The sequence below is a fragment of the Coregonus clupeaformis genome, chromosome 35 (genome assembly GCF_020615455.1).
Source record: "Coregonus clupeaformis isolate EN_2021a chromosome 35, ASM2061545v1, whole genome shotgun sequence".
In the NCBI taxonomy this organism is placed as follows: Eukaryota; Metazoa; Chordata; class Actinopteri; order Salmoniformes; family Salmonidae; genus Coregonus; species Coregonus clupeaformis.
In genome coordinates, this window is record NC_059226.1 from 4797210 (window position 1) to 4824163 (window position 26954).

The 26954-nt window shown below is 42.0% G+C and overlaps 2 protein-coding genes across 2 annotated transcripts in view; one reads left to right on the forward strand and one right to left on the reverse strand.

Moving 5' to 3' along the window:
• Positions 1–18989, forward strand: part of LOC121551679 (histone-lysine N-methyltransferase, H3 lysine-36 specific) — a 24279-nt gene extending 5290 nt beyond the window's left edge. Inside the window, exons 8-19 of the mRNA XM_041864391.2 lie at positions 2472–2595; positions 2851–3051; positions 3364–3543; positions 3753–3909; positions 4220–4425; positions 4583–4695; positions 5820–6089; positions 6617–6733; positions 10061–10202; positions 11687–11793; positions 12047–12248; positions 14170–18989. Of these exons, the coding sequence (XP_041720325.1) occupies positions 2472–2595; positions 2851–3051; positions 3364–3543; positions 3753–3909; positions 4220–4425; positions 4583–4695; positions 5820–6089; positions 6617–6733; positions 10061–10202; positions 11687–11793; positions 12047–12248; positions 14170–14837 (2487 nt within the window). The 3' untranslated portion in view covers positions 14838–18989. The remainder of the gene's footprint in view (positions 1–2471; positions 2596–2850; positions 3052–3363; positions 3544–3752; positions 3910–4219; positions 4426–4582; positions 4696–5819; positions 6090–6616; positions 6734–10060; positions 10203–11686; positions 11794–12046; positions 12249–14169) is intronic.
• LOC121551680 (ras-related protein Rab-24) lies at positions 18140–26518 on the reverse strand. Its single transcript, XM_041864392.2, has 9 exons — positions 26109–26518; positions 24850–25030; positions 24642–24710; positions 24357–24435; positions 23808–23875; positions 23593–23692; positions 23380–23430; positions 23208–23267; positions 18140–21426 (listed from the first exon to the last, which is right to left on the reverse strand). The coding sequence occupies exons 2-9, from the start codon at positions 24961–24963 to the stop codon at positions 21362–21364; spliced, it is 606 nt and encodes a 201-aa protein (XP_041720326.1). The 5' UTR covers positions 24964–25030; positions 26109–26518; the 3' UTR covers positions 18140–21361.
• Between the last annotated feature and the right edge of the window lie 436 nt (positions 26519–26954).

Genomic DNA, 26954 nt, shown 5'->3' on the forward strand with positions numbered 1-26954 from the left:
ATGGAATCATGTAGTAACCAAAAAAGTGTTAAACAAATCAAAATATATGTAATATTTTAGATTCTTCAAAGTAGCCACCCTTTGCCTTGATGACAGCTTTGCACACTCTTGGCATTCTCTCAGCCAACTTCATGAGGTAGTCACCTGGAATGCATTTCAATTAACAGGTGTGCCTTCCTAAAATATAATTTGTGGAATTTATTTCCTTCTTAATGCGTTTGAACCAATCAGTTGTATTGTGACAAGGAGATAGCCCTATTTGGTAAAAGACCAAGTCCATATTATGGCAAGAACAGCTCAAATAAGAAAAGAGAAATGACAGTCCAACATTACTTTAAGACATGGAGGTCAGTCAATACGGAACATTTCAAGAACTTTGAAAGTTTCTTCAAGTGCAGTCGCAAAAACCATCAAGTGCAATGATGAAACTGGCTCTCATGAGGACCACCACAGGAATTAAAGATCCAGAGTTACCTCTGCTGCAGAGTTACCAGCTTCAGAAATTGCAGCCCAAATAAATGCTTCATAGAGTTCAAGTAACAGACACATCTCAACATCAACTGTTCAGAGGAGACTGTATGAATCAGGCCTTCATGGTCGAATTGCTGCAAAGAAACCACTACTAAAGGACACCAATAATAAGAAGAGACTTGCTTGGGCCAAGAAACACGAGCAATGGACATTAGACCGGTGGAAATTTGTCCTTTGGTCTGGAGTCCAAATTTGAGATTTTTGGTTCCAACCGCCGTGTCGTGTGGGTGAACGGATGATCTCCGCATGTGTATTTCCCACCGTAAAGCATGTAGGAGGAGGTGTTATGGTGTGGGGGTGCTTTGCTGGTGACAATGTCTGTGATTTATTTAGAATTGAAGACACACTTAACCAGCATGGCTACGACAGCATTCTGCAGTGATATGCCATCCCATCTGGTTTGGGCTTAGTGGCACTATAATTTGTTTTTCAACAGGACAATGACCCCACACACCTCCAGGCGGTGTAAGGGCTATTTTACCAAGAAGGAGAGTGATGGAGTGCTGCGTCAGATGACCTGGCCTCCACAATCCCCCGACCTCAACCAAATTGAGATGGTTTGGGATGAGTCAGACCGCAGAGTGAAGGAAAAGCAGGCAACAAGTTCTCAGCATATGTGGGAACTCCTTCAAGACTTTTGGAAAAGCATTCCAGGTGAAGCTGGTTGAGAGAATGCCAAGAGTGTGCAAAGCTGTCATCAAGACAAAGAGTGGCTATTTGAAGAAGCTCAAATATAACATATATTTTGATTTGTTTAACACTTTTTTGGTTACCACATGATTCCATATGTGTTGTTTCATAGTTTTGATGTCTTCACTATTATTCTACAATGTAGAAAATAGTTAAAATAAAGAAAAACCCTTGAATGAGTAGGTGTGTCCAAACATTTGACTGGTACTGTACATACTGTATGCTACAGTGGAAACGACAACACAATATACAGAAAATAAGGCACTTACTTTGAAAGGAATGCACACATGTCCAAAGTTATTATTTGTTAGGAATTCAACAATGAAGGCAATGCGAGCGCCAGCCAGAAAATGTGCCAGGGGGAAAAAGTTTGTGCAAGACAGCGCAAATGTCTGCATACTTGATCTGCGTAAACACTGGGGAAGTGCTTGGGCTCTCCTTGAAGAAGTTAGACCAGCTCAGTAAAGCCTCAAACATAAATTGTCCGGAACAGTGAAATGGGCTTGTCACGAATTCAGCCGAGGCTGCCCTTCCTCCTTGCTCGGGCAGGTTTCGTCGTTCGTCGTCACCGGCTTACTAGCCACTACCGCTCCATTTATCATCACTCCAGTTGTCTTGTCTTGTCTTGTCAATCACACACACACCTGGTACTCATTCCCTCATTAGTCTGTGTATAAGTGTTCCCTCTGCCGCCTTGTCCTTTGTGAGTGATTGTTCATTGTGAGAGTGAGTAGCTCGGTTGAGCTATTCTTTCCTTGTATGTAGCCAAGTAGAATTTTTCCCTTGTGCTAGTTTCGTTTTGACGCTTGCTGCGCTTTATTCATGTACACTGAATAAACTCTGGATTTCTGTGTTTTCCCTCCTGCGCCTGACTCCGTCATTCACACCTCATCACAGGGCTACTTCTACGTGAATTAATGAGGAGGCGGAACACACCTCAATTCAAATTGTTGTTAGAAAATAAAACCTATTAGAAAATAATTTGAAATTTACAAGTTGAAACATAGCCTACAGATAATTAGCAGGCAGCACGGGTTAACTGTCGCATTGCGTAACAATCACATTTTGGAATGTGCATAAAACAACTCACGCTGGGGTGACCGTTAGAGATATTTGGAACTCACACGTGAAAAGGTTAAAGTGCTATAAGTGATTTTGGAATCTATTTCCTCTTTGCCCATCAGAAAGTTTCAGATAGCTGTGTACATGTTGTTCTAATGTTGTGTAAACCTTTATGGACTGTATGGTAGGTATGTGAGAAGACTGGGGAGCTTCTGCTGTGTGAAGGCCAGTGTTGTGGGGCCTTCCACCTCCAGTGTATCGGCCTCATAGAGCCTCCTAAAGGGAAGTTTGTCTGCCAGGAGTGCAAGTCTGGTGGGTCAAGCACATATTCTGTAAAAACACAACCACTTTATCCTCATTAACACGTTTTTATGCCTCATTCCTGCTCAGACAAAATTGTGGAAAGACTATTATTAGTTGCATATAAAGTTATCAGTGTGCTATCTGATTGTATCACGCAATTTTGCTGATTCTCTCCCCTCAGTCATCCTCTCATCCTAACGTCCACCATTCTCTCTGGCTTGTAAAAGCAAATCAGTTTATTAAACTTGATGTGTTTGTTGCTAGGTGTCCACACCTGTTTTGGGTGTAAGAAGCCAGGGGAGGACGTGAGGCGCTGTATGATTCCAGTGTGTGGGAAGTTCTACCATGGAGAGTGTATCGCCAACCACGCTCCCGTTGCCCCTCTGCACCGGGGCTTCCGCTGCTCCCTCCACGTCTGTCTGTCTTGCTTCATCACTAACCCTGTCAACCCCTCCGTCCCCAAAGGTGTGTGCTGCTCTGCTCCACCCAGCACAGTTCAGTTTCATTCGATTTTATGCAAATCTGCTTAATTGCAATCACCTTACCCTGGTAACTCTACAGGAGAAAGGGATGACGTTGGAGTTGGAAAACTGAAAAATGTTAGCAAAATATATATAATTTTTTTTTTTGTACAAGAAATTCAGTTAGTTCAATTCGACGCCATGATAGAAAGACCAACTACTTGAAATTAGCTGTGGGAAGTAAATATATGTATACCAGATATTCTAACTAACAGCTCATTGTGCCTCTGTCTCCCCTGTGTTGTGTGTCCTGTAGGTCGTCTGATGCGCTGTGTGCGTTGCCCCGTGGCGTACCATGCCAATGATTACTGCATGGCAGCGGGCAGTGTGGTCCTGGCCAACAACAGTTTCCTGTGTCCCAACCACTTCACCCCCCGCAAGGGAGTCCGCAACCATGAACACGTCAACGTCAGCTGGTGCTTTGTCTGCTCTGAAGGTACGCCGGCCTCCACATATGTTGGGTTGTTAGAGTCCGATATGCATAGATACACATATGCATTACATGATCAGGGTCCAATTTCCTCCGAACACATGATCAGAGTTCGTATGTACTAGAGCCCAGTTACATCTCTGTTTACTCATGTGAGTTTTCAATCCCATAGACCAGTTCAGTAGACAAACTGTTATTCCTCTCCCCTGCTCCAGGGGGCAGTCTGCTGTGCTGTGAGTCGTGTCCTGCTGCCTTCCACCGGGAGTGTCTGAACATCGACATGCCCGAGGGCAGCTGGTTCTGTAACGACTGCCAGGCCGGGAAGAAGCCCCACTATAAGGACATCCTGTGGGTCAAAGTGGGCCGGTACAGGTCAGTACAGCCGCCTGGGTACCAACCTCACTGGCTCACCATTGGTTTGGCAAAACAAGTTGGCTAAAGCAGAAACAGATTGGCATCCAGGATATTAGTAATAGTCCTCCCCTACCTAAACCACATTCATCATGCTAAAGTATCCTATAGGTGTTCTGACATTACAAAACAACAAAGGTACTGAGAACCGAAATGCACCTGCATTTCTCTTCACAATAGGGCAGTGGTTGCAAATGGTAGTGGTTTTTCTGCCATGGCCCATTTTCTTTTCTCATTCATATCGTCTTTTCCCTTTCTATCTTCTGTCTAGGTGGTGGCCTGCGGAGGTCAACCATCCCAAGAACATTCCGGAGAACATCCTACGTGTGAGGCACGACGTAGGAGAGTTCCCTGTGCACTTCTTTGGCTCCAACGACTACCTGTGGACCTACCAAGCCAGAGTCTTCCCCTACATGGACGTAGACACCAACAACAAGGAGAAGATGGGGAAGGGTGTAGACGCCATCTACAAGAAAGGTATTCACACCAACTTTGATTGGCAGTAGAGGAAATTTGAACGGGAGGCTTGAGCTGTGCAAGTGTTTGTAGTGTGGGTGTGTACAGAGAGTAAGAGTGTGTTGTCGAAATGAATTGTGACAAGGTTGTTGTTGACTTAATGTTAATCTTTCCCCAGCTTTGGAGGAAGCTGCTAGCAGGTTTCTGGAACTGCAGGCAGAGAAAGAACTGAGACAGCTTCAGGAGGACAGGAGAAATGACAAGAAACCCCCTCCATACAGACACATCAAGGTACCACAACTGCCACACCTCTTGCCACACAAAATGTATACATTACAGGCCAATTGCAGTCAAAAACATGACTTTCCTGCGTTTTATATACACTGAGTGTACAAAACATTAGGAACACCTTCCTAATATTGATTTGCACCCGCTTTTGCCCTCAGAACAGCCTCAATTCATTGGGGCATGGACTCTACAAGGTGTCAAAAGTGTTCCACAGGGATGTTGGCCCATGTTGACTCCAATGCTTCCCACAGTTGTGTCAAGTTGGCTGGATGTCCTTTGGGTGGTGGACCATTCTTGATACACACAGGAAACTGTTGAGCGTGTAAAACCCAGCAGCGTTGCAGTTCTTGACACACTTAAACCGGTGCGCCTGGCACCTACTACCATACCCCGTTCAAAGGCACATCAATATTTTGTCTTGCCCATTCACCCTCTGAATGGCACACATTCACAATCCATGTCTCAAGGCTTAAAAATCCTTCTTTAACCTGTCTCCTCCCCTTCATCTACACTGATTGAAGTGGATTTAACAGGTGACATCAATAAAGTATCATAGCTTTCACCTGGATTCAGTTGGTCAGTCTATTTCATGGAAACAGCAGGTATTCCTAATGTTTTGTATACTCAGTGTATATTTCCACTATGAGGTTGGAATAATACTGTAAAATTGTGAAAATTATAATAATGCCCTTTTAGTGTAAAAGCAGTTTGATAAGACTGCCTGAAATTTTAGCCTGTTTGGGTGGGATGAAGTTTTGGCCTGCCTAGTGACATCACCAGGCGATAAATTAGTTAATAGACCAATAAGAAAGAGAGTTCCAAACCTCTCTGCCAATAACAGCTAGTTTTCAGTTTTCCCTTCCCCACTCAGACAACTCCCAGACATTCCTAGCAAAAGTCTTGCTTGAGAAATTGCACTTTGCTAAGAAGCTATTTTTGTACATTTTTGACTATTTTAATTGAAAACAATCACAGTAAGGTACTTAATTGTTACCCAGAAATGATTTGATATTGAGATAAAAAAAAAGTCTGCGTTGGACCTTTAACTTTCAGTTTTCAGTTGCAGAAGTATTACCACATCCCCTTGACAACTTCATTCCTCTGAAGTCACTCTCCTAACCCCTCAGGTGAATCGGCCAATCGGGAAGGTGCAGTTCATCACGGCCGACCTATCAGAGATCCCGTGCTGTAACTGCAAGGCATCGGACGAGAACCCGTGTGGCATTGACTCTGAGTGTATTAACCGCATGCTGATGTACGAGTGCCACCCCCAGGTGTGCCCGGCGGGCGAGGGCTGCCAGAACCAGGCCTTCAGCAAGCGCCAGTATAGCCAGGTGGAGATCTTCAGGACACTGGCACGAGGCTGGGGCCTCCGCTGTGCCCATGACATCAAGAAGGTAATGGTGGAGGTTTTACCATGAATCATGTAACGTAAAGATCAATGTGCCACCATGAAACTGTATCCAATGGGGCTAAAACTATATTTTCAAAAAGCTATGGATTTGAAAGGGGGCTTTGTTTGATTCCTCTTCTATCCAGACAGATTTCAGTCCCAGCATACTTTTTTTCTAGAAAGTGTAAGCAATATTTTGGATGTTAAAGGAATCCTCTCCATGTAAAGATCAAGTATAATGACTTTTGAAATGGTAATCAGTACTATGTTAATTTAATCATCAAACCATAAAGCGACGAAGCCCTGTCATCAATAGCCATCATGGCTTTGAAACATTGATTTGCACAAATCTATCTGCTATGATCTTTACATGTAAATTACCCTTTCAAAAGTCAGTTAGACCCAATGGAGCTCTCAGATGAATCCAAGAGTCCAATCCAAGAGTACTTCTTTGAGTAGTAGAATGATTGGTAGTAGAATGAGTGTTCCACTGTATCTCTCCTGCTGATGGTCATGGTTGTGTGTTCTTAGGGGGAGTTTGTGAATGAGTACGTAGGAGAGGTGATCGATGAGGAGGAGTGTCGGGTCAGGATCAAACATGCCCAGGATAACGACATCTGTAACTTCTATATGCTGACTCTGGACAAGGTGGGGCTCAGGAGTCAGGATTTAAGAGCTCTCATGGGACTGTCTCTTGGCCTGAAGTTATCTCTGTAATCTTATGACCGTTAACCACGATTTCTGTAACTAGCTACAGGAAGTTGTCATGGGTTATTAATATTGGTTACGTTATTGGTTATTATCACTACTATTGACCATTTTTGGTTTCTTGTTCTCTTAGATGTTAAGTCCCCTATATAGATTCTGGACCGGTTCTGGGCAGATTCTGACCGATATTTCTATGAACAACGCGCTCTGTGAACGGCGTTACATCAATTGCCTTACACTCCCTAAAAGCGCTGGTTGTCCTGATTCATATGCGCTATTGCAAGCGCAGCTGTGAGTTTCACAGACACAGGAAATCGGGTATTTGCATAGGGAGCGACACGTCACATTTTCTGTGCCTGTGAATCTCACAGCTGTGCTTGCAATAGAACATATAAAATGGGAAAGTGAAGCTGATGTAACAACAGTGGTTTCGTCTCGCTGTGATGTTCTCAGGTGGATTTATAGCTCTGAAATTGTAACGAGTCTGCACACATTTGAATGGTGTCTCAACGCCGCTCAGAGGACGTTTGGCAGAAAAGTCTCTGTCGTCAGCAATATGAAACAGTGCCAATATTGTACTGTCACTAAGTATGATCATATTTATTTTACAGTTATAAGAAAGGTGAAATCGTATAGTAAGTCATTTATAATTTGATTGTTACTATATTTAGAAAGCATTTAAGTCCTTTCAAGCCCTATTGCTCCACTTTTGTTGAATAGGGGAAAAAATCATAATACAGAGCTGCCAACTCTTACGCATTGGCCCCTCTTCTCACGCTCTCACCGCACACCTCTTATATTTCACGCATTGAAAAGTACTGCTTTTATGTAGTCCATTGTATAGTCAGCGTGTTAACCTTTCAACTGTGCTCCAAATCGTTTTGAAATCGGAGCATCTGCGCCTTCAATTTAACATCATCAAGAGCGGAACCTCTATCATTGTCCTGTCATGTCACAGCACTGTGAACCGCGGCACATTGAAGTATATGATTGGTCTAGATATGTAAGCGATCAAGGGGGTTGGTTGCATGTTTTAAAGATACGCCCCTCAAGATTAGTTTAAAAAGAGCAGCACGGTAGCGCTGTTTTATGTACAATGTTGTCAACAAAATGAGGTTGCTGTTACTCTGGTCCCTACTGCAGAATGCAGCCTTCTGACAGCTTGTACTAAAGTCGATTTAATCCACACTTGCATTAGTCCCCTCGTTTGGTGATTGGCATTTAGGCTACAAGCCAATTTATGCTTTATCCATATATATATATAAAAATATTTTTTTTTACATTTTTTGGTCATTTGGCAGACGCTCTTATCCAGAGCGACTTACAGTTAGTGAGTGCATACATTTTCATACTGGCCCCCCGTGGGAAACGAACCCACAACCCTGGCGTTGCAAGCGCCATGCTCTACAATGTGGTCGGAGGCTCCGTATGGATGGTGTAACGCAATTGTGGAGCCTCTGGAGACATGCAGAGGCCAAATTGTGCTCCATACAGCATTGCTGTGCGACTCCCAAATTCAGTAACAATGCGGGGGGTTCCTTATAGCTCAGTATAGCTCCGCATTGACATGATTGGTTGACGGTAGTTGGGTGCGGGAGGTCCTGTATAAACACAAACTCCCTTCCTTGACAACTTCCTTGACACAGCTCTGCTCAACAGATCTGTGCTGCTACACGAAGCGCAAGAAGTATGAATGCCCTGACTTCTGCAGAGGCCGTATCGTCATAATGCTGCACTGCCAATGCAGAGGCCAGATTGACAACGAAAAGGCAGCAGACGATATGTCTGATATGTTTTATCAGGGAAGTTTGGTAGGGGCAGATTTATGTCATCTTGTCTTCAGGAGATTTTATTATCTACAGTATTTACTTGATTTAGTCTAATCAGTGGAACAATTGTCATTCTTAACAATGGGCTAAAATATAGGGTAATTAGTGTGCTTGTCAGCAAGAACACTACTGTTATTCCCCACACTTATTTTATTATAACACTTCTTCCCAATTTTGCCAGTGGAATCACATATTTGAAATCTGATATGACTACTTGTGCCTTTTGAAAATGAATTGTACAAGGCTATGTATTAATGCAGCCATTCATGGACAGTTTTCAATAAGTCATACAAATAAGCATTGGATATTAAATGCTCCAGGAATCAAATGTAATTTGTCACGTTAGTATTGTGCACATGCTAGGCAGAGATGGTAGGGGGACACAACTCAAACACATCATATTTTGTCTATGTACAGTAAGATGATGGCAAGGATCTTCAACTAGTAGGCATAAACCACCTGAATATTGATATTCATTAAAGAGATAGTTCACCCAAATGACAAAATGTTTGTGTCCTTACCTTGAAAGCAGTCTATGGACAAGGAGACTGCAATCTATGATTTGGTTACCCACTGCCATCAACCATTAATATTAACAATTCCTGTGCAGAGCCTTGGTGAAGTGGTAACACTACAACATTCCACCTGAGAACAGGGCTCAATCCCTTTTTCGAACCTGCCCACTGTTTCTAGAATGTGCCTGTCTCCCTATCTCACTTCATTACTGTCTGAATAAAGTGTCAAACCAACTACAAATATGTTTACAAAAAAATATCAGCATACTTTAAATTTCATCCCCCCAAAATCTCAAAGTAACAAAGTCATCGAATTGAGTGTTCATTTAATGTTGAAAGCATCCTGAATACACCTCACCTGTGGTTTTTATGTTTAACTTTTCCACCCTGGTCATAGGCCTAAGCCATGTCAAAATACGTAGAATTGCAGGAAATTAGTTTTAAACAGTAACATTTTCCTGGGGGAGGACACACAGTCCCCCATCTAGGGGTTGTGCCAGTGGGCAATGAAATTCACATAGCAAAACCTCACTCCAAGCTTTCTTCAAAAGTTGGCAGCCCTGTCATATTTATGATTTTTCATAATCCATAATATTTGTACTATGTACTTGAGCTTATGTCCTCAAACGTGAGTACACCTCAGCTATTAATTTGTGAACAATTACCAGAGGGGTGAGTTTTACACCTTTCTAAAACTATGCAGCATTACCATTAATGTTTATGGCCATCTAATGAAAAATATTTACTTTTGAGTATGTCTATTTAGGCAGAAATCTACATTTCCCCCTATCATTCAAGAGAGGGGATTATTTTGGTTTACTGTATTTCATCTCAGAAAATTGCATCTGCTTTGCATGGTAACACAAAGACACCCAAAAGTAATGATGATTGAACAGTGTTGTCCATGTCGGTGTGTTGATCAGGATCGGATCATTGATGCCGGGCCGAAGGGGAACCAGGCCCGCTTCATGAACCACAGCTGCAGGCCCAACTGTGAGACCCAGAAGTGGACGGTGAATGGAGATACACGTGTGGGGCTCTTCACTCTCATAGATGTCCCTGCAGGTGAGCGGCGCTTTGGCTTAAGGATTTGGTGCTTTATTACAGCTTTGGTTTTTGGCAACACTTTTCATTATATAGGCATTGGCAGGAGAACTACACTACATGACCAAAAGTATGTGGACACCTGCTGTTCGAACATCTCATTCCAAAATCATGTGCATTAATATGGAGTTGGTCCCCCTTTTGGTGCTATAACAGCCTCCACTCTTCTGGGAAGGCTTTCCACTCGATGTTGGAACATTGCTGCAGGGACTTGCTTCCATTCAGCCACAAGAGCATTAGTGAGGCCAGGCACTGATGTTGGGCGATTAGGCCTGGCTCGCAGTCGGTGTTCCAATTCATCCCAAAGTTGTTCGATAGGGTTGAGGTCAGGGCTCTGTGCAGGCCAGTCGAGTTCTTCCACACCGATCTTGACAAACCATTTCTGTATGGACCTCGCTTTGTGCATGGGGGCATTGCCATGCTGAAACAGGAAAGGGCCTTCCCCAAACTGTTGCCACAAAGTTGGAAGCACAGAATCGTCTAGAATGTAATTGTATGCTGTAGCGTTAAGATTTCCCTTCACTGGAACTAAGGGTCCTAGCCCGAACCATGAAAAACAGCCCCAGACCATTATTCTTCCTCCACCAAACTTTACAGTTAGCACTATGCATTCAGGCAGGTAGTGTTCTCCTGGCATCCGCCAAACCAAGATTCGTCCATCGGACTGCCAGATGGTGAAACGTGATTCCACTGCGATCTTTACACCACTCCAGCCGACGCTTGGCATTGCGCATGGTGATCTTAGGCTTGTGTGCGGCTGCTCGTCAATGGAAACCCATTTCATGAAGCTCCCGACGAACAGTTCTTGTGCTGACGTTGCTTCCAGAGGCAGTTTGAAACACGGTAGTGAGTGTTGCAACCGAGGACAGACGAGTTTTACGGCTTCGCGCTTCAGCGCTCGGCGGTCCCGTTCTGTGAGCTTGTGTGTGGCCTACCACTTCGCGGCAGAGCTGTTGTTGCTCCTAGATGTTTCCACTTCACAATAACAGCACTTACAGTTGACTGGGGCAGCTCTAGCAGGGCAGAAATTTGACGAACTGATTTGTTGTAAAGGTGGCATCCTATGACGGTGCCACGTTGAAAGTCACTGAGCTCTTCTGTAAGGCCATTCTACTGCCAATGTTTGTCTATAGAGATTGCATGGCTGTGTGCTCGATTTTATACACCTGTCAGCAACGGGTGTGGTTGAAATAGCCGAATCCACTAATTTGAAGGGGTGTCCACATACTTTTCCATATATAGTGTATAAGGGTAGCATTGCACCAGGTATGGAAGAAAGGGAAGTTGCATAATATTTACCACTGTGAGGGCAAAGTAGTCCATAAGTAGTATATTTACAGTACCACGTTTTTTTACACGGTAATCACATCAGCAGTTCACATCAATCTCTAATTGTGGATACTGGTTTATATCTGTCCTCTATGGGTCATTCTGTCTGTCTCCAGGCACAGAGCTGACGTTCAACTACAACCTGGAGTGTCTGGGGAATGGGAAGACTGTGTGTAAATGTGAAGCCCCAAACTGCAGCGGCTTCCTAGGAGTCCGGCCAAAGGTGAGAGGAGACACTGGAACCAGATGTTGTTATTGATGATATGATCCACAGAATGAATAAGATACATCAATAGTAGAAACAATCTTGATAGCTATTTTAAAATCTCTTTCCACAAATCCAAGAGGCCCTTGATACAGTAGTCAAAATAGTAGTCATGTCAACGGGAATGAGATATTTGAATGAAAGGGCCATCTAGGAGAAAGTTTGGGTTTCTGTGTCTCTATCAACATCCTGACTCTTCGTCCTTCCCCAGAACAACCCTCCAGCAGACGACAAGGTCCGCAAGCTGAAGAAGAAGGTCCTGGCAAAACGGAAGAACAAAATGGAGGTGACCAAGGAGAGGGAGGACGAGTGCTTTAGTTGTGGGGACGGGGGACAGATTGTGTCCTGTAAGAGACCAGGCTGTCCCAAGGTCTACCACGCAGACTGTCTCAACCTCACCAAGAGGCCTGCAGGTCAGTGGCACAGTTAGATTCCTGTCAGAGGAGATGATATCGTAGTATCATAGCTTGTAGTGGTTTGTTCTGTTTCCCCTCTGTTACTGTAGGTTTGTGTGATTGGAGAATTATATACACTACTGGTCAAAAGTTTTAGAACACCTACTCATTCAAGGGTTTTTCTTTATTTTACTATTTTCTACATTGTAGAATAATAGTGAAGACATCAAAACTATGAAATAACACATATGGAATCATGTAGTAACCAAACAAGTGTTAAACAAATCAAAATATATTTTATATTTGAGATTCTTCAAATAGCCACCCTTTGCCTTGATGACAGCTTTGCACACTCTTGGCATTCTCTCAACCAGCTTCACCTGCAATGCTTTTCCAAAAGTCTTGAAGGAGTTCCCACATATGAAAAATGTATGCACTCACTAACTGTTATGTCGCTCTGGATAAGAGTGTCTGCTAAATAACTAAAATGTAAAATGTAAATATGCTGAGCACTTGTTGGCTGCTTTTCCTTCACTCTGCGGTCCGACTCATCCCAAGCCATCTCAATTTGGTTGAGGTCGGGGGATTGTGGAGGCCAGGTCATCTGATGCAGCATTCCATCACTCTTCTTCTTGGTAAATTAACCCTTACACAGCCTGGAGGTGTTGGGTCATTGTCCTGTTGAAAAACATATGATAGTCCCACTAAGCCCAAACCAGATCGGATGGCGTATCGCTGCAGAATGCTGTGGTAGCCATGCTGGTTAAGTGTGCCTTCAATTCTAAATAAATCACAGACAGTGTCACCAGCAAAGCACCCCCACACCATAACACCTCCTCCTCCATGCTTTACGGTGGGAAATACACATGCAGAGATCATCCGTTCACCCACACCGCATCTCACAAAGACACGGCGGTTGGAACCAAAAATCTCCAATTTGAACTCCAGACCAAAGGACACATTTCCACCGATCTAATGTCCATTGCTCGTGTTTCTTGGCCCAAGCAAGTCTCTTCTTATTATTGGTGTCCTTTAGTAGTGGTTTCTTTGCAGCAATTCGACCATGAAGGCCTGATTCACACAGTCTCTTCTGAACAGTTGATGTTGAGATGTGTCTGTTACTTGAACTCTGTGAAGCATTTATTTGGGCTGCAATTTCTGAGGCTGGTAACTCTAATGAACTTAGCAGCAGAGGTAACTCTGGGTCTTCCATTCGTGTGGCGGTCCTCATTAGAGCCAATTTCATCATAGCGCTTGATGGATTTTGCGACTGCCCTTGAAGAAACTTTCAAAGCTTTTGACATTTTCCGTATTGACTGACCTTCACGTCTTAAAGTAATGATGGACTGTCGTTTCTCTTTGCTTATTTGAGCTGTTCTTGATATAATATGGACTTCGTCTTTTACCAAATAGGGCTATCTTCTGTATACCACCCTACCTTGTCACAACACAACTGATTGGCTCAAACGCGTTAAGGAAAGAAATTCCACAAATTAACTTTTAAGAAGGAAAACATTGTTAATTGAAATGCATTCCAGGTGACTACCTCATGAAGCTGGTTGAGAGAATACCAAGCGTGTGCAAAGCTGTCATCAAGGCAAAGGGTGGCTATTTGAAGAATCTCAAATATAAAATATTTTGATTTGTCTAGCACTTTTTTGGTTACTACATGATTCCATATGTCTTATTTCATAGTTTTGATGTCTTCACTATTATTCTACAATGTAGAAAATAGTAAAAATAAAGAAAAACCCTTGAATGAGTAGGTTTTCTAAATCTTTTGACCGGTAGTGTACATGACGTATTTCATGCATTTTCATGCAAATCCCTGGTTAGCAGTCTCAGAGTGCTGATTACTTCTCTGTGTTACTGCTGATGCAGTTGTGTCTGACTGGCCTTGTCTGATAAACTGTATCTATCTCCATGCTCTGTGCTGCAGGTCGGTGGGAGTGCCCGTGGCACCAGTGTGACCTGTGTGGTAAGGAGGCAGCCTCCTTTTGTGAGATGTGTCCCAGCTCTTACTGCACACTGCACTGTGACGGCATGCTCTTCATCTCCAAGCTGGACGGACGGCTGTCCTGCAGCGAACACGACCCCTGTGGACCAGACCCCCTGGAGCCAGGGGAGATCAGGGAGCACCTACCTGACATCTGTGCTCTCTCACCGGGCCTGGGGGCTGGCGTAGTAATCCCTGGTGATGCTGTGGCTGGTGCTGCTGCTACAGTCACTACCACAGGGACAGGGGACCCCCAGCCTAGCCCTGGCCCTGAGTCTTTCCCCCCTCTCCCCATCTCTGGCCCCTTCTCTGGCCCCTTCTCTGGCCCCTTCTCTAGCCCCATCTCTGGCCCCATCAGCACCCCTCTACCCAGCTCTGAGGCCGCCGATAGCTCTCACCTATTCCTTCCCCAATACTCACCCATCTCTTCCTATGAAGATGAGAAAGAAGAAATGGAGGATCCTTTGGGTGATGAAGAGGGGGATAGAGAGGGGATGGAGGGAGAGTTGGAGGATGGAGAGATGGAGGGCCTTGAGTTGAAAGATGAAGAGGAGGAGGAAGAAGTAGAAGAAGAGGAGGAGGAGCAGCATGAAGAAGAAGAAGAGGAATAAAGACATCATTTTTCAACAACTCTCTGCATGGTGGCTTATCATTCCACACAGTCCATACAGGGGGAGAAAACACGGACAATGATCAGCCAAACCACAGAATAGCCCTGTCAATCACTGTTCTTATTGTCCAGTGAGCATGTGATTGTCCTGAAGGCCTACCATAGGGGGAGAAGGGCTACCTGCTTGTTCTTGAGGGTGGGCCTGAGCTCAGCATCATGTAGATTCACTCATCTTTCTATATAAGGATCTGTTCATGTCCAGAGGATTTATAGATCTGTGAATTTGCACACCGCCTTGTTCAGTCAGACTCCCGAGAAATAGCAGGATGTTACAATGGGGTCTGGAGCTGGTGTGTCGAAACGGAGTAGGATGGAGTTGCCCCTGGACACTGATTTATGGTTAAGTCTAGCGTTTTCCCCCCAATAGTCAAGGTTACGGTTTGGGATGGGTACACTGATCCTGGATCTGTGCCTAAGGGCACAATGGAGTATGATGGGAACTGTATTCATATAGCTAGGCCCATTTGGATCTCTTCATGGTTCATTGTCAAAGCTGCTGGTTTGTGGTTTTTGTTTTAGAACATGTTTACACTTCTGCACCTCCTCTTGGAGGACACAGCAACTAACTTATCTGAAGGTTCATCTTTTTCAAAGGGGAGACTGAAGAGAAGCGGGACAGTGCTGTCAAAGGCACGGATATCCCCTCATGAGCAAGTAGCCTATAGTGTGTTAGATGAGCCTGTCAAACTGTTTCTCTCTGTAGCAACTCTCCTACATGGCACAAATGAGTAATGCTGTGAAATGAGTACGTCAGCCATGGAAATTGTTAGTCACACTATCAACCAGTCATTTCATTATTGTCATTGGTGTGCAGTGCAGTCTATCCATACCGGTTTGATGATGATGATTAATCTACTGTCTCTGCTGCCCTCTGCCTTACCACAATAAATGATACAGACACGTAGACAATACACATACAATCAAATGGCTTAGTTAGTACATCTGGGTAGTACATCAAGGAGATGACTTGATATTGAACATGCCCATATCCTAATCCATGACAGCACTTTGCGTTCTCCCCTAACCCTGGCATTGTATCGCCATTAGCTCTTCTGTACTGATATCTGTTTGAGTGCAGTTGGCTGTACTGTAGGTATTTGAACAAAAGCTTCCTCACATGGTGGAGCTTTGCCTAGAAACTGAACCTTCAATGTGAAAGTGCCAGTGTACTCAGCTGTTGAGTAAGCTGCTTGATGTAACCTTATCACTAAGATAGCTAGCTCTTGTGTGTGAATTATATTCTCTATGACGTATTTATGTTGACTTTTATAACGCACAAATTAAGATGGGACTGACTTATAGTAGTGGCATTGCTGTGTCTCTTTATATCATTCATACTTTCCATTTGAAAGGCTTTAGTCTAGCACTACAAAGGACAGATCTGGTCTGTTCCCCTGCTAAAATGCTTGCACTACAGTATGTATGTCTCTGCTGTATGTTTTGTCCCTCTTTAAACTTGTCTCTGTCTCGCTGTCTTTGTTGTGTCAGTTTTTAATCTCTGCTTATGCCTTTTCAATTGAGTCAATCAGTGTTGGGGTTTCTGTGAAAGAAGGGAGGTAAAGTTGATTGGCCAGAGAACAGAATTAAGTGGATTTGCCATTTCCCAGTTATGGGAATGTTGTGTTTCCATTTCTGAAGCTTGTATCATGCCTTTACCATAAATCTGCACAATAAGCAATATTTGTAGTGCTTAATATCGCCCAATTGTGTCACTTTAGTCATGTCAAAGTATCTCTAGCAGCCTTTATGTATTAAAACTTAACTGGCTTAGTTTTAATTCATCATGCATGAGATGAGGCCCATGAAAAGATATGTGCAATTTCTTACATTTGAATAGAAAGCCAACCTGTTATTTAATGATTAAAAAAATGGATGAAACGGACCTGTCCCTTCTTGTCCATATACTGTACTGTGAAAGTTGCCATGGGGCCCCCTGCTGTTGCTCCAATATACAGATACAGACACCATCGTCATGGCCACCAATAGTAAATATTTATCTAACTTGAACATCTTCACCCAGGAGTTATACAGTAACTCATAATTGTATATTAATAGCACTAAAACGTCTACGAATTTTAACAACACAGATAGAAGATCTTAACTGATTAATACATCTGTTGGAATAATATTTGTGCCTGTCCTTCCAAAATCGTATGTAATATGTATATACATAACATTTGTATATAAAAGCTATATATGATGAATGGAAAAAAACTAGAATTTCAAAAATAAGTCTAGAGCCAGAGGATATGCGTTCTCTGGTCTCAGCTCGGTCATCAACCTGTCCAACAAACAGGATCACTTCAACTTTAATACACAAAATTGTGTGTTGTATACGGTTGAGTTGCTGTCAACAGATGTGGTGAATAACACTTTATATTGATGTAACAATATCACAGTCATCAACCAGATAATAGTAGGCTATGATAGCACACAGTATGAGGAGGTCGAGGGTCATTTCTGGTCACATGACGAGTAGGGAGTCGGGAGATGAAACTCCCAACTATCACTACAGTACTTTGGAACTTGTGATACGATAATGAGCTGTATATCTTTTTGCTTTAATATTTTCTGTTTCTACATTGTCAGTTACCCCTCCGTCCTCTTTGAAGGGTTCTCTGATATGTCACAAAGGAAGAGTTGGGAGGCTGTATCACTGTTTTTATACATACATTCCTACACATGTAACAAAGCTTCTTTTTTTTGTTGCTGTCATGCTTCTTAGCTTTGACTCCTTTCCCTCTCTGCCTTATTCAGCCTTGTGTAATTCATCTGTTCAAAATGTAACTGTTGAGAGTTCAGGAATATCCTTCTGCCTTGTGAGGAGATTGAAAGGTGTATTTCTTTGTACATAATAAAGAAAAAGCTAAGTTGCAAATACATGATCTGAATGTTTTTCTTCAACTGTTTTGGGCATTTTGATTTGGGACAGAGGTTGTATTGCTATTTTTCCGACTGAATATTTAAGTTAAAAGCCATCTTACTGTAATAACAGTTAACAGACGATTGCATTGGGCTGGGGTAGATAATAATCCACTTTAGAGGTGCTTATGTTATAGCAACTGGCATTAACAGTTGCTCAGTGTACTGTTAGCCTTGTTAATAAAACTGACCGCTGTGCTCACCACTGTTTCACTTCACATTTATGATATAGTGAAGTGAAACAGTATTGAGTGCAGCGGTCAGTCTGGTTGACCAGGCTAATGTACTGCAGGTGTCACACAGACACACTAACAAAGAGACTTGCAGAAATCAAATCTTTATTTTTCCAATTTACAACATGCTAGAAAACATGGTCACTGGAGTCCACACAATGAATGATCATATCAGCGGACTCTGTGGACCTGTAGTGTTGGAAATATATGCATGTTATCTACAAGGCCTCAGACAGATGTGGGACTGCAAACAACCTCTGGCTTAGTGCTTGTACCCCTTGCACCTTCTAATAACGGAGTCCTGTAAAACATTCATAAAATGAACTATGTGAACTATCCCTCTTTCTCAGGCACCAGGTCTGCGTCCTTGGGGAGTGACAACATAGAAGATGCCGCGTGTGTAAACAATAATGGAGCCTGCTATACACCGCTAATGATGGATTTGTGATTCATTACTCAAGGGAAAACCAGCCTGTGGGCCCATTGCTGCTGCTTACTACTAGTCTCATACAGGCACAACTTCAGTGGGACTGACAAAAAACCTCAGTGAGGTCAAGTAAAATCAAGTAAAAATCAGCCATTAGCCAGACTCTCTCGAAAGGTCAAAGGTGTCGCAAAGTGTAAACATTAACAATACATTCACAGGAGCTTAAACTTCCAATTGTGTGTGAAGTAATGACAATGGTCAGCCACAGTGTGATGAAGTGTCCGTAAAACATTAAATTAGTGACTTGCTGGATATTACATTGTACATTAGCTACACATAGCTGTCTGTATATAGGGTTTCTTACTGCAACAGCATTATCTGGTACTTTTAGCCATGGCGACATAACTGTCTTTTTACAACATTTACCCATAAACTGTTTCCTGTGTTGGTGCAATCTTTGTAGTTGCATTCCATACTTTCAACTGTATCAGAGCTTATGACCCAAAGAAAATATATGTTACATGACAATAAATGTGCAGGTACATAGTATGGCAAGTCCATTTCAACCTAAAGAGTAGACACTGAAAATAGTGTTCAAGGCCCCAAAACCCACAGAATAATAATTGAAATCAAGTACTTAAAAAGAAGCACACTCACTCAAGGCATTTGATTATGGGATAAAAGCCATACATGTCATTGGCATAATGAATTTATATAAAAGGGACAGTTCGAAATGTGTACTGGGGTGAGGTGGTCCAAAATAGGGGAGGGTTGTCTGTCTTTTGTTTTTTTTTCTTTGGGGAGGGTAGTGTGTTTTTTCCCTGGTTTACATTCGCCCCTTTGCAGGTTTTACTATATCATTTCTTCCATCCTAGCCAAAAGTCCTCATCTGCTTCAATGCTCCTCCCCTATATCAAGTTGCTTTGGTACTTCTCTTATGCACTACGCTTTTTCCGCGCACTTACTATACCACAGGTCAATTTAGTCTACCAGTCTATCCTGCCCTCTATCCATCACTCATAGTGACAATAGCGCTAGGTGGATCATTTGTCAAGATCTACAATAGGCCAACTAGCATCATACCACACATAAAATCATTCAAAGTTGCACCAATTTTCAATATCAACAGAGGCCAGGTGCGTCATCGCACATGAAAGAACAGTGAAGAAATGAGATGCGCAGCTCAAAAAGCTCCCGTATTTATCTCCTTCAGGGACAATTTAAATGATCCTACCTAGACTAGCCTACAACACCACAATGCAATGAATAATTGCATTATTGTTTTCAAGTAAGTACAAAATTCTACTCTAGGCTGTAAACTGCAGTGAAACTGTTATTTGAATAATGGTGCAAAAGCCCTGTGATTCAAATGTTTCATTACATTTGGATCAGTTGTGGGTCTACTTGACAGTTTATAAGGTCTAGAAAGGCAGAGTAACAGGCCAGTCTGGCTGTATTTTAAGTTCTCATACTGACATGCATTGTCTGTTGCGGATCATCATTCTCCCAAGTCGTTCTAAAATAATAATAATAATAATAATAATAATAATAATAATAATGTGGCCACATATGCTCCCAGCAGGCCCAGTTATTCAGGAAAGCTTAACGCGTGCTCTGCCTTGAGAGATCCATCAGAGCGGCTATTCCTCACGCACCTAGAACCTAACGCTTCAATATAGCTTAAATATTTGTCATTTAACTTTTAAAATGTATTGAATTTTATGTGTGGCATAAACACAACCAGTCACAATGTTTTAATCAAAAGTATCCTGTAGGCTACCTGCGCACGTTCATCCAAAATATAATTCCAGCATCCAAACTGTGCAGCAGCCATTTGATGAAAGGAAAGAGACATCTGTTTAACATCAAAAAGTGTAACAACAAAAAGCATAATGACATTTGGAGATTATCAAGCCAAGCCTTTGATACTGGGTAGGCCTGCAGGGTAGGGCGGGTTTGACAGTATATTTCATTGTGGTGTTGAAAACGCAAACCATGATGTTGAAGCGCCTGAAATGTGTATGCTTTGCTTATGGTGCATTGGCACAGAAACCTGTTGGTGGAAAATGTGTTGTATATATTTTATATAATTATAGCATCAAACTGTTTGAAATTAGATTTCTAGCTAGCTGAGCATTGTCTGCAGCTGGCTCTGATCGTAATGTAACGAAACAGGCAGGGAGAGTAAGCTTGTTCGTGGTGGTTGGCGAACCCTCAACCTTCTTGCCCCTGTAGCCCTGCGTGGCATCGTATGTGCCACAAAAGCATGCTGAAGTGGCAAAGTCGACATCCACATTTATAAACAGTTCTTGTTATTTGTGGACGTACTTTTTTTTATGAGACCTCGAGTTGGACACCCTACCCCCCCAAGTAAACTTTGAACTGTCCCTAAAGGGCCCTACAAACTTCACGCCAACTACATAAACGCAGCGACAGAGTCGTTTTCACACATAGTTCTACGTACTTTTGTGTGGCAAAAATGTGGGAATGGATTGTATACGACGCTCCGTCGCTCTGTTTCCATGAAGTGTGTAGCGGCCTTAAGGTGGTTTGATAGACACTGAGGAAAATAACTTTTTTTTTTTTTTTAAGTGGGGTTGACGTGCTATTTCCTTGTCTGCTTCATTCCGATATCACCCTTGGCAGGTCTTTTGTCCTGGGAGAGGGGAAGTCCAATCATTATGAACTCTCCTTTAAATGCAGTAGGCATTTAGCCTTCTATGGCACAACTGAAAAAAGCAACCAAAAAAAACACAGTACTGCTTGGACTCCTCTCTTTCTTTCTCTGATTTTAAATGAACGGCTCCAGGTGGGATGTGTAGCATCCATTCAACATTTCCAGGTTGGTTTTAGGGCAAGTGACCGCTGTCTACCAGTAAAGGCTTAACTGTGGCAGCAGGAATAGAAATAAGAGTCCTTCTTCTGACCCAAGTCAATACCTGTCTCTTCTGTAAAGAGAGCAGAGAAGTGTCAAACATACCCATTCAGGAAAGCAATAATTCACCACAGTGGCAATTGAGAGTGACAATTCATAATAGTAATACTACCATTGCAGACTAAATGTGCACTGACAGCTACAGTTGAAGTCAGAAGTTTACATACACCTTAGCCAAATACATTTAAACTCAGTTTCACAATTCCTGACATTTAATCCTAGTAAAAAAATCCCTGTCTTAGGTCAGTTAGGATCACCACTTTATTTTAAGAATGTGAAATGTCAGAATAATAGTAGAGAGAATGATTTCTTTCAGCTTTTATTTCTTTCATCACATTCCCAGTGGGTCAGAAGTTTACACACACTCAATTAGTATTTGGTTGCACTTCCTTTAAATTGTTTAACTTCGGTCAAACGTTTTGGGTAGCCTTCCACAAGCTTCCCACAATAAGTTGGGTGAATTTTGGCCCATTCCTCCTGACAGAGCTGGGGTAACTGAGTCAGGTTTGTAGGCCTCCTTGCTCGCACACGCTTTTTCAGTTCTGCCCCCCAATTTTCTATAGGATTGAGGTCAGGGCTTTGTGATGGCCACTCCAATACCTTGACTTTGTCGTCCTTAAGCCATTTTCCCACAACTTTGGAAGTATGCTTGGGGTCATTGTCCATTTGGAAGACCCATTTGTGACCAAGCTTTAACTTCCTGACTGAGGTCTTGAGATGTTGCTTCAATATATCCACATAATTTTCCTTCCTCATGATGCCATCTATTTTGTGAAGTGCAACAGTCTCTCCTGCAGCAAAGCACCCCCACAGCATGATGCTGCCACCCCCGTGCTTCACGGTTGGGATGGTGTTCTTCGGCTTGCAAGCCACCCACTTTTTCCTCCAAACATAACGATGGTCATTATGGCCAAACAGTTCTATTTTTGTTTCATCAGACCAGAGGACATTTCTCCAAAAAGTACGATCTTTGTTGCAAACCGTAGTCTGGCTTTTTTATGGCGGTTTTGGAGCAGTGATTTCTTCCTTGCTGAGTGGCCTTTCAGGTTATGTCGATATAGGAATCGTTTTACTGTGGATATAGATACTTTTGTACCTGTTTCCTCCAGCATTTTCACAAGGTCCTTTGCTGTTGTTCTGGGATTGATTTGCACTTTTCGCACCAAAGTACGTTCATCTCTAGGAGACAGAACGCGTCTCCTTCCTGAGCGGTATGACGGCTGCGTGGTCCGCGTACTATTGTTTGTACAGATGAACGTGGTACCTTCAGGCGTTTGGAAATTGCTCCCACGGATGAACCAGACTTGTGGAGGTCTACAATTTTTCTTCTGAGGTCTTGGCTGATTTCTTTTGATTTTCCAATGATGTCAAGCAAAGAGGCACTGAGTCTGAAGGTAGGCCTTGAAATACATACACAGGTACACCTCCAATTGACTCAAATGATGTAAATTAGCCTATCAGAAGCTTCTAAAGCCATGACATCATTTTCTGGCATTTTCCAAGCTGTTTAAAGGCACAGTCAATTTAGTGTATGTAAACTTCTGACCCACTGGAATTGTTATACAGTGAATTATAAGTTAAATAATCTGTCTGTAAACAATTGTTGGAAAAAGTACTTGTGTCATGCACAAAGTAGATGTCCTAACCGACTTGCCAAAACTATAGTTTGTTAACAAGAAATTTGTGGAGTGGTTGAAAAACGAGTTTTAATGACTCCAACCTAAGTGTATGTAAACTTCCGACTTCAACTGTAAACTATAGAAGCAATATCTAAGAAGAGAGCCAAAGTCTCACCGGTCATGAATTGGAAGGAGATGCTGTTGAAGTCCTCTGCAACTTTTTGAAACAGCTCATCTGGAATGCGGTTAAAAGAGAATATGAGTCTACTGCTGCATTTTTCGGGAAATGTAGTTTTATGAGACTACAACCTAGATTTGAAATGAACTGACCATGAGGTGTCACTTACCCACGTTGTTGCCTGTTTTACTGGATGTTTCAAAATGCTGAGCCCCAATCTCTGTAGATGAGAATGAAAAAATAATAAACATAAATGACTCTAAAACAGCCAGTCCTTATACTAATCTGCTGGTGTAAAAATGGCTTTATAAATAGATTTGATTGATTGATGTCTGGTAAGATTAAGTGGGAGTTAGTGATGAGGATTATCATAGCAATTTACCATCAGCAAAGTCCTGAACATCATGGTAGTCTACTTGCCGCAGGCCCCGGTCACTCTCAATCAGGTCAATCTTTGTGCCACACAGGTATATCTTGCAGTGCTTCAATGGAGATCATAGAGGAAATCAGTGTCATTGTGAGCAGTTACATAGGATAATATATAGGGCAATACCCATCATGGCAAGTGAGTTGTGTTTTTATGAAAGGGTCTCTAACCTCTTCACAGTTTTGCACCTCCTTCACCCAGAATCTAGCTCGCTGGAAACTGCTGGTGTCTGTCAAATCTACAGGAGCGAAAGTCACACAAATAAAGATCAATGACAACACAAAACTTGACTCAAAACTAAAACATTATGTATGTTTTCACAGTTATAAAAGTGTATTCGACCTAGAATATTCTGTATTACTATTACTAAATAGTACTGTTGCAATGTAAATCAGCCCATAAAAACCACACTAAAAACAGAACCAGCTAAAACTAAAAAAGAAAATTTAGTCATCAACTGTGGTAAATGCCTCATCAGATATTTTCCAAACTATGAAAATTCCCCCAATGAGGGAAATATGAGTGCAGGACACGTGAGCACAATTCACAACATGCAGAAACGTTAATTGCTCTCAACAAAAATTTCCTCAATTAAACATTTAGGATATAAGAACTCCATAGTAGCAAAACAAAACTGTAGACAATGTCAAAAACATAGACAATAATAAACCTAGACAGAGTGCTATTGATAGTGTCATTCCATGGGGATAAGGACTTACCATAGCAGACAATGGCAGCCCTGGCTCCTCTGTAGTAGATTCTACTCATAGCCTCATAGCGCTCTGATCCAGCCGTGTCCTGGGTTGCAGAGAAGGAATCACTTATAGTCTATGCACACATAGCCAGTAGCTACCCCATATCAGGCTACAGTGGATTCATTAATTCATTTATTTATTTCCATGGGATTATAATTAACCAGACAATGCAATAAGGAGTATAGAGACTCATGAAAATGTATTTCCCATTGTATTTTACATAGGATGACATCAGTCGTCTTCACTCACCCATATTCCCAGGGTAACCACCTTTTCTCCCACCTGGATTGGTTTGGCAACGAATGCAGCACCAATAGTCTATCAAAGAAAGACAGATTGCAAGAAAAAAATGTAGCAAGTCAAATATTGAGAAAGAGCCTTCACACACAAGCAGAGAGAGCATCCCACACATCAAGTTGGAATCACACACTGCCCTAGGAAATTAACTGATACTCACGTTCTGGTAGGGGCCAACTAGAAAGCGGTGGTGGACATATCTCTCTACAAGGCTGGTCTTTCCTACACTCTCCTTCCCAAGCATAACTACTTTGGCATCCACACGCATTGTCATAGCGCACAGGACCAAGATGAGAAAGGACAGGAGGAGCAGGAGAAGAGTAGACCAGGAAGCTGAAAAGCTGTGCAACAGATGAAAAATACAAAACGATTCGTATTTTATTCAGCATCAAGTAGCTAGTATGATTAAGTCGGGCACTGTAAACCCATGCTGTGTGAAGAAACAAAATTGTGGAATAAGTTGCCTTGTTCTCTAGTCAGCAACTAAGTGAAGGACTGCCTTCACTTCCTTTGCACCTTATTTATGGAACAAACTGCAGATACAACTTAAGTTAGACACTCTGGTGTCCCTTGCCCATTTAAAAAATGTTATGGAGGATCAATATGATGTTGTCTGTGATTGTTTCTGTTGAATTGTGTTTTTGTTTTGCATGTTTGAAATGTTCTTGTCTGTATGTCTAAAACTGTACATGTCAACATGTTTACACAGGGCACAGCCGTAAAAGAGATCCAGGTCTCAGTCTGTTTTTCCATGTTAAAATAAAGATTTTTTTTTTTTAAGATGTGGTATCAAACTGTCTGTTCAAGCTTGGTACTTAATGTAATCTCCAATTGAAAATAACTTACAAAAATTATTAGAAGTGACACTCAATTTAAATGGGTGGCAGCCACCCACAGTACCAACAGAATGACGGGTTCATCTGCTAGTCGGAACTAGGAAACTGAAATTTCCGATTTACTAACTGGTTGTAGTTATACACGTTCAAGCAGTTAGCAAGTCAGACATTTCCGAGTTTCTTACTTCCGACTACTACGTGAACTCGGCAACTGTATCACAAATTGCTACAGCAGAATGTGTCCCAAGAGAGCAGTATGGCAGCATACATTTCATGTCATTACATTTGTGGCTCCTGCCAACAATTTCTAAGAAGTTCGAATGGGCATTGGTGTGTAGCTAGGTAGTTAACATACACGTAATGTTACCAATAAACTAACGTTAGAGAGCTCAACAATCAACAAAATGGTACACACAATTAGCAGACCTGAAAGATTACACAAAATGCGAATTAACTTTTCGCTAGCTAGCTTGACAGTGGCAATATTATTAGCTAGCTAGCCAACGTTTGCTAGCTTGCCATCAACGTTACATTAGCTAATGATGACTTGCTACGTAACGTTTGCTAAAGCCAAAACACTTACCTGCTTGGCAAATTCAGCGAAATGTGTTCAAATTGAAGAATGAGAACCGAGTCGGATTATACTGAGCTAAATTTAATAGCTAGCTCTTATATGAACATTTCGTTACAGTTAACGGTAGCTATCTAACTAGCTGGCTAGCCAGTGTTTGAGCCACTCGGGGTTGCTGTTGTTGTTGTCAGATTACGCAACGTCAATTGTACTATAAACTAAAATTACATACAAGCTACAGAAATATCCCTAACATGTATATTGTATATGCCATTGCTGTGTCGTATGGCAAATCTTACTCGATTTGCATTTCTGGCAAGCTCAGCCTCATTCGTTAGCTAGCAAGCAAGCTAAACACAAAATTCCAAGAGGCTTTGTTATTGGGAACTAAAGTTTGAAGCATTTTTAAAAGAGGAAGTACTTAGAGGAGAGACATTCTACAGGATGTGATGTCATTAATCAGCATTACGATGACGTCGTTATCAAAGTCCATTTTTTTTAAAACCCAAAATAGTTCAAGTCATTTTAATTACAGTTTGATGTTGTTGTTTGATAAAAATTAAATAAAATACATGACCTACTCTCCAGGCAAGATGATCATTCTTCAATGAATTACGGTCATATGAGTTGCTCCCAAAATTCCGATTTGAATGTATTTATGCTTTGAACATTTTATATAAAATAGATGAATATCTGAAATATGCATCAAATTGATGTAATACATTTCTCAAAACTACAGTTCCAACACAAAGCCCATTGGTCAGTATTTATTGTAGTTATTGTCTCTCATCGTCGTTTAACCTGCTTGCTAGCTACATGTCAATGATTTGTTTAGAATAGCAACGTCGAATGAATAGA

Excerpts from the sequence above, each read along its gene's own strand:
- LOC121551680 (XM_041864392.2), bottom strand. The coding sequence starts at position 24,963 with ATGACAATGCGTGTGGATGCCAAAGTAGTTATGCTTGGGAAGGAGAGT. Across the intron at positions 24,711-24,849 it reads TAGTTGGCCCCTACCAGAAC|ACTATTGGTGCTGCATTCGT; the intron begins GTGAGTATCAGT and ends TTTCTTTGATAG. Across the intron at positions 23,431-23,592 it reads TGTTCAGGACTTTGCTGATG|AGATTGGGGCTCAGCATTTT; the intron begins GTAAATTGCTAT and ends TCTCATCTACAG.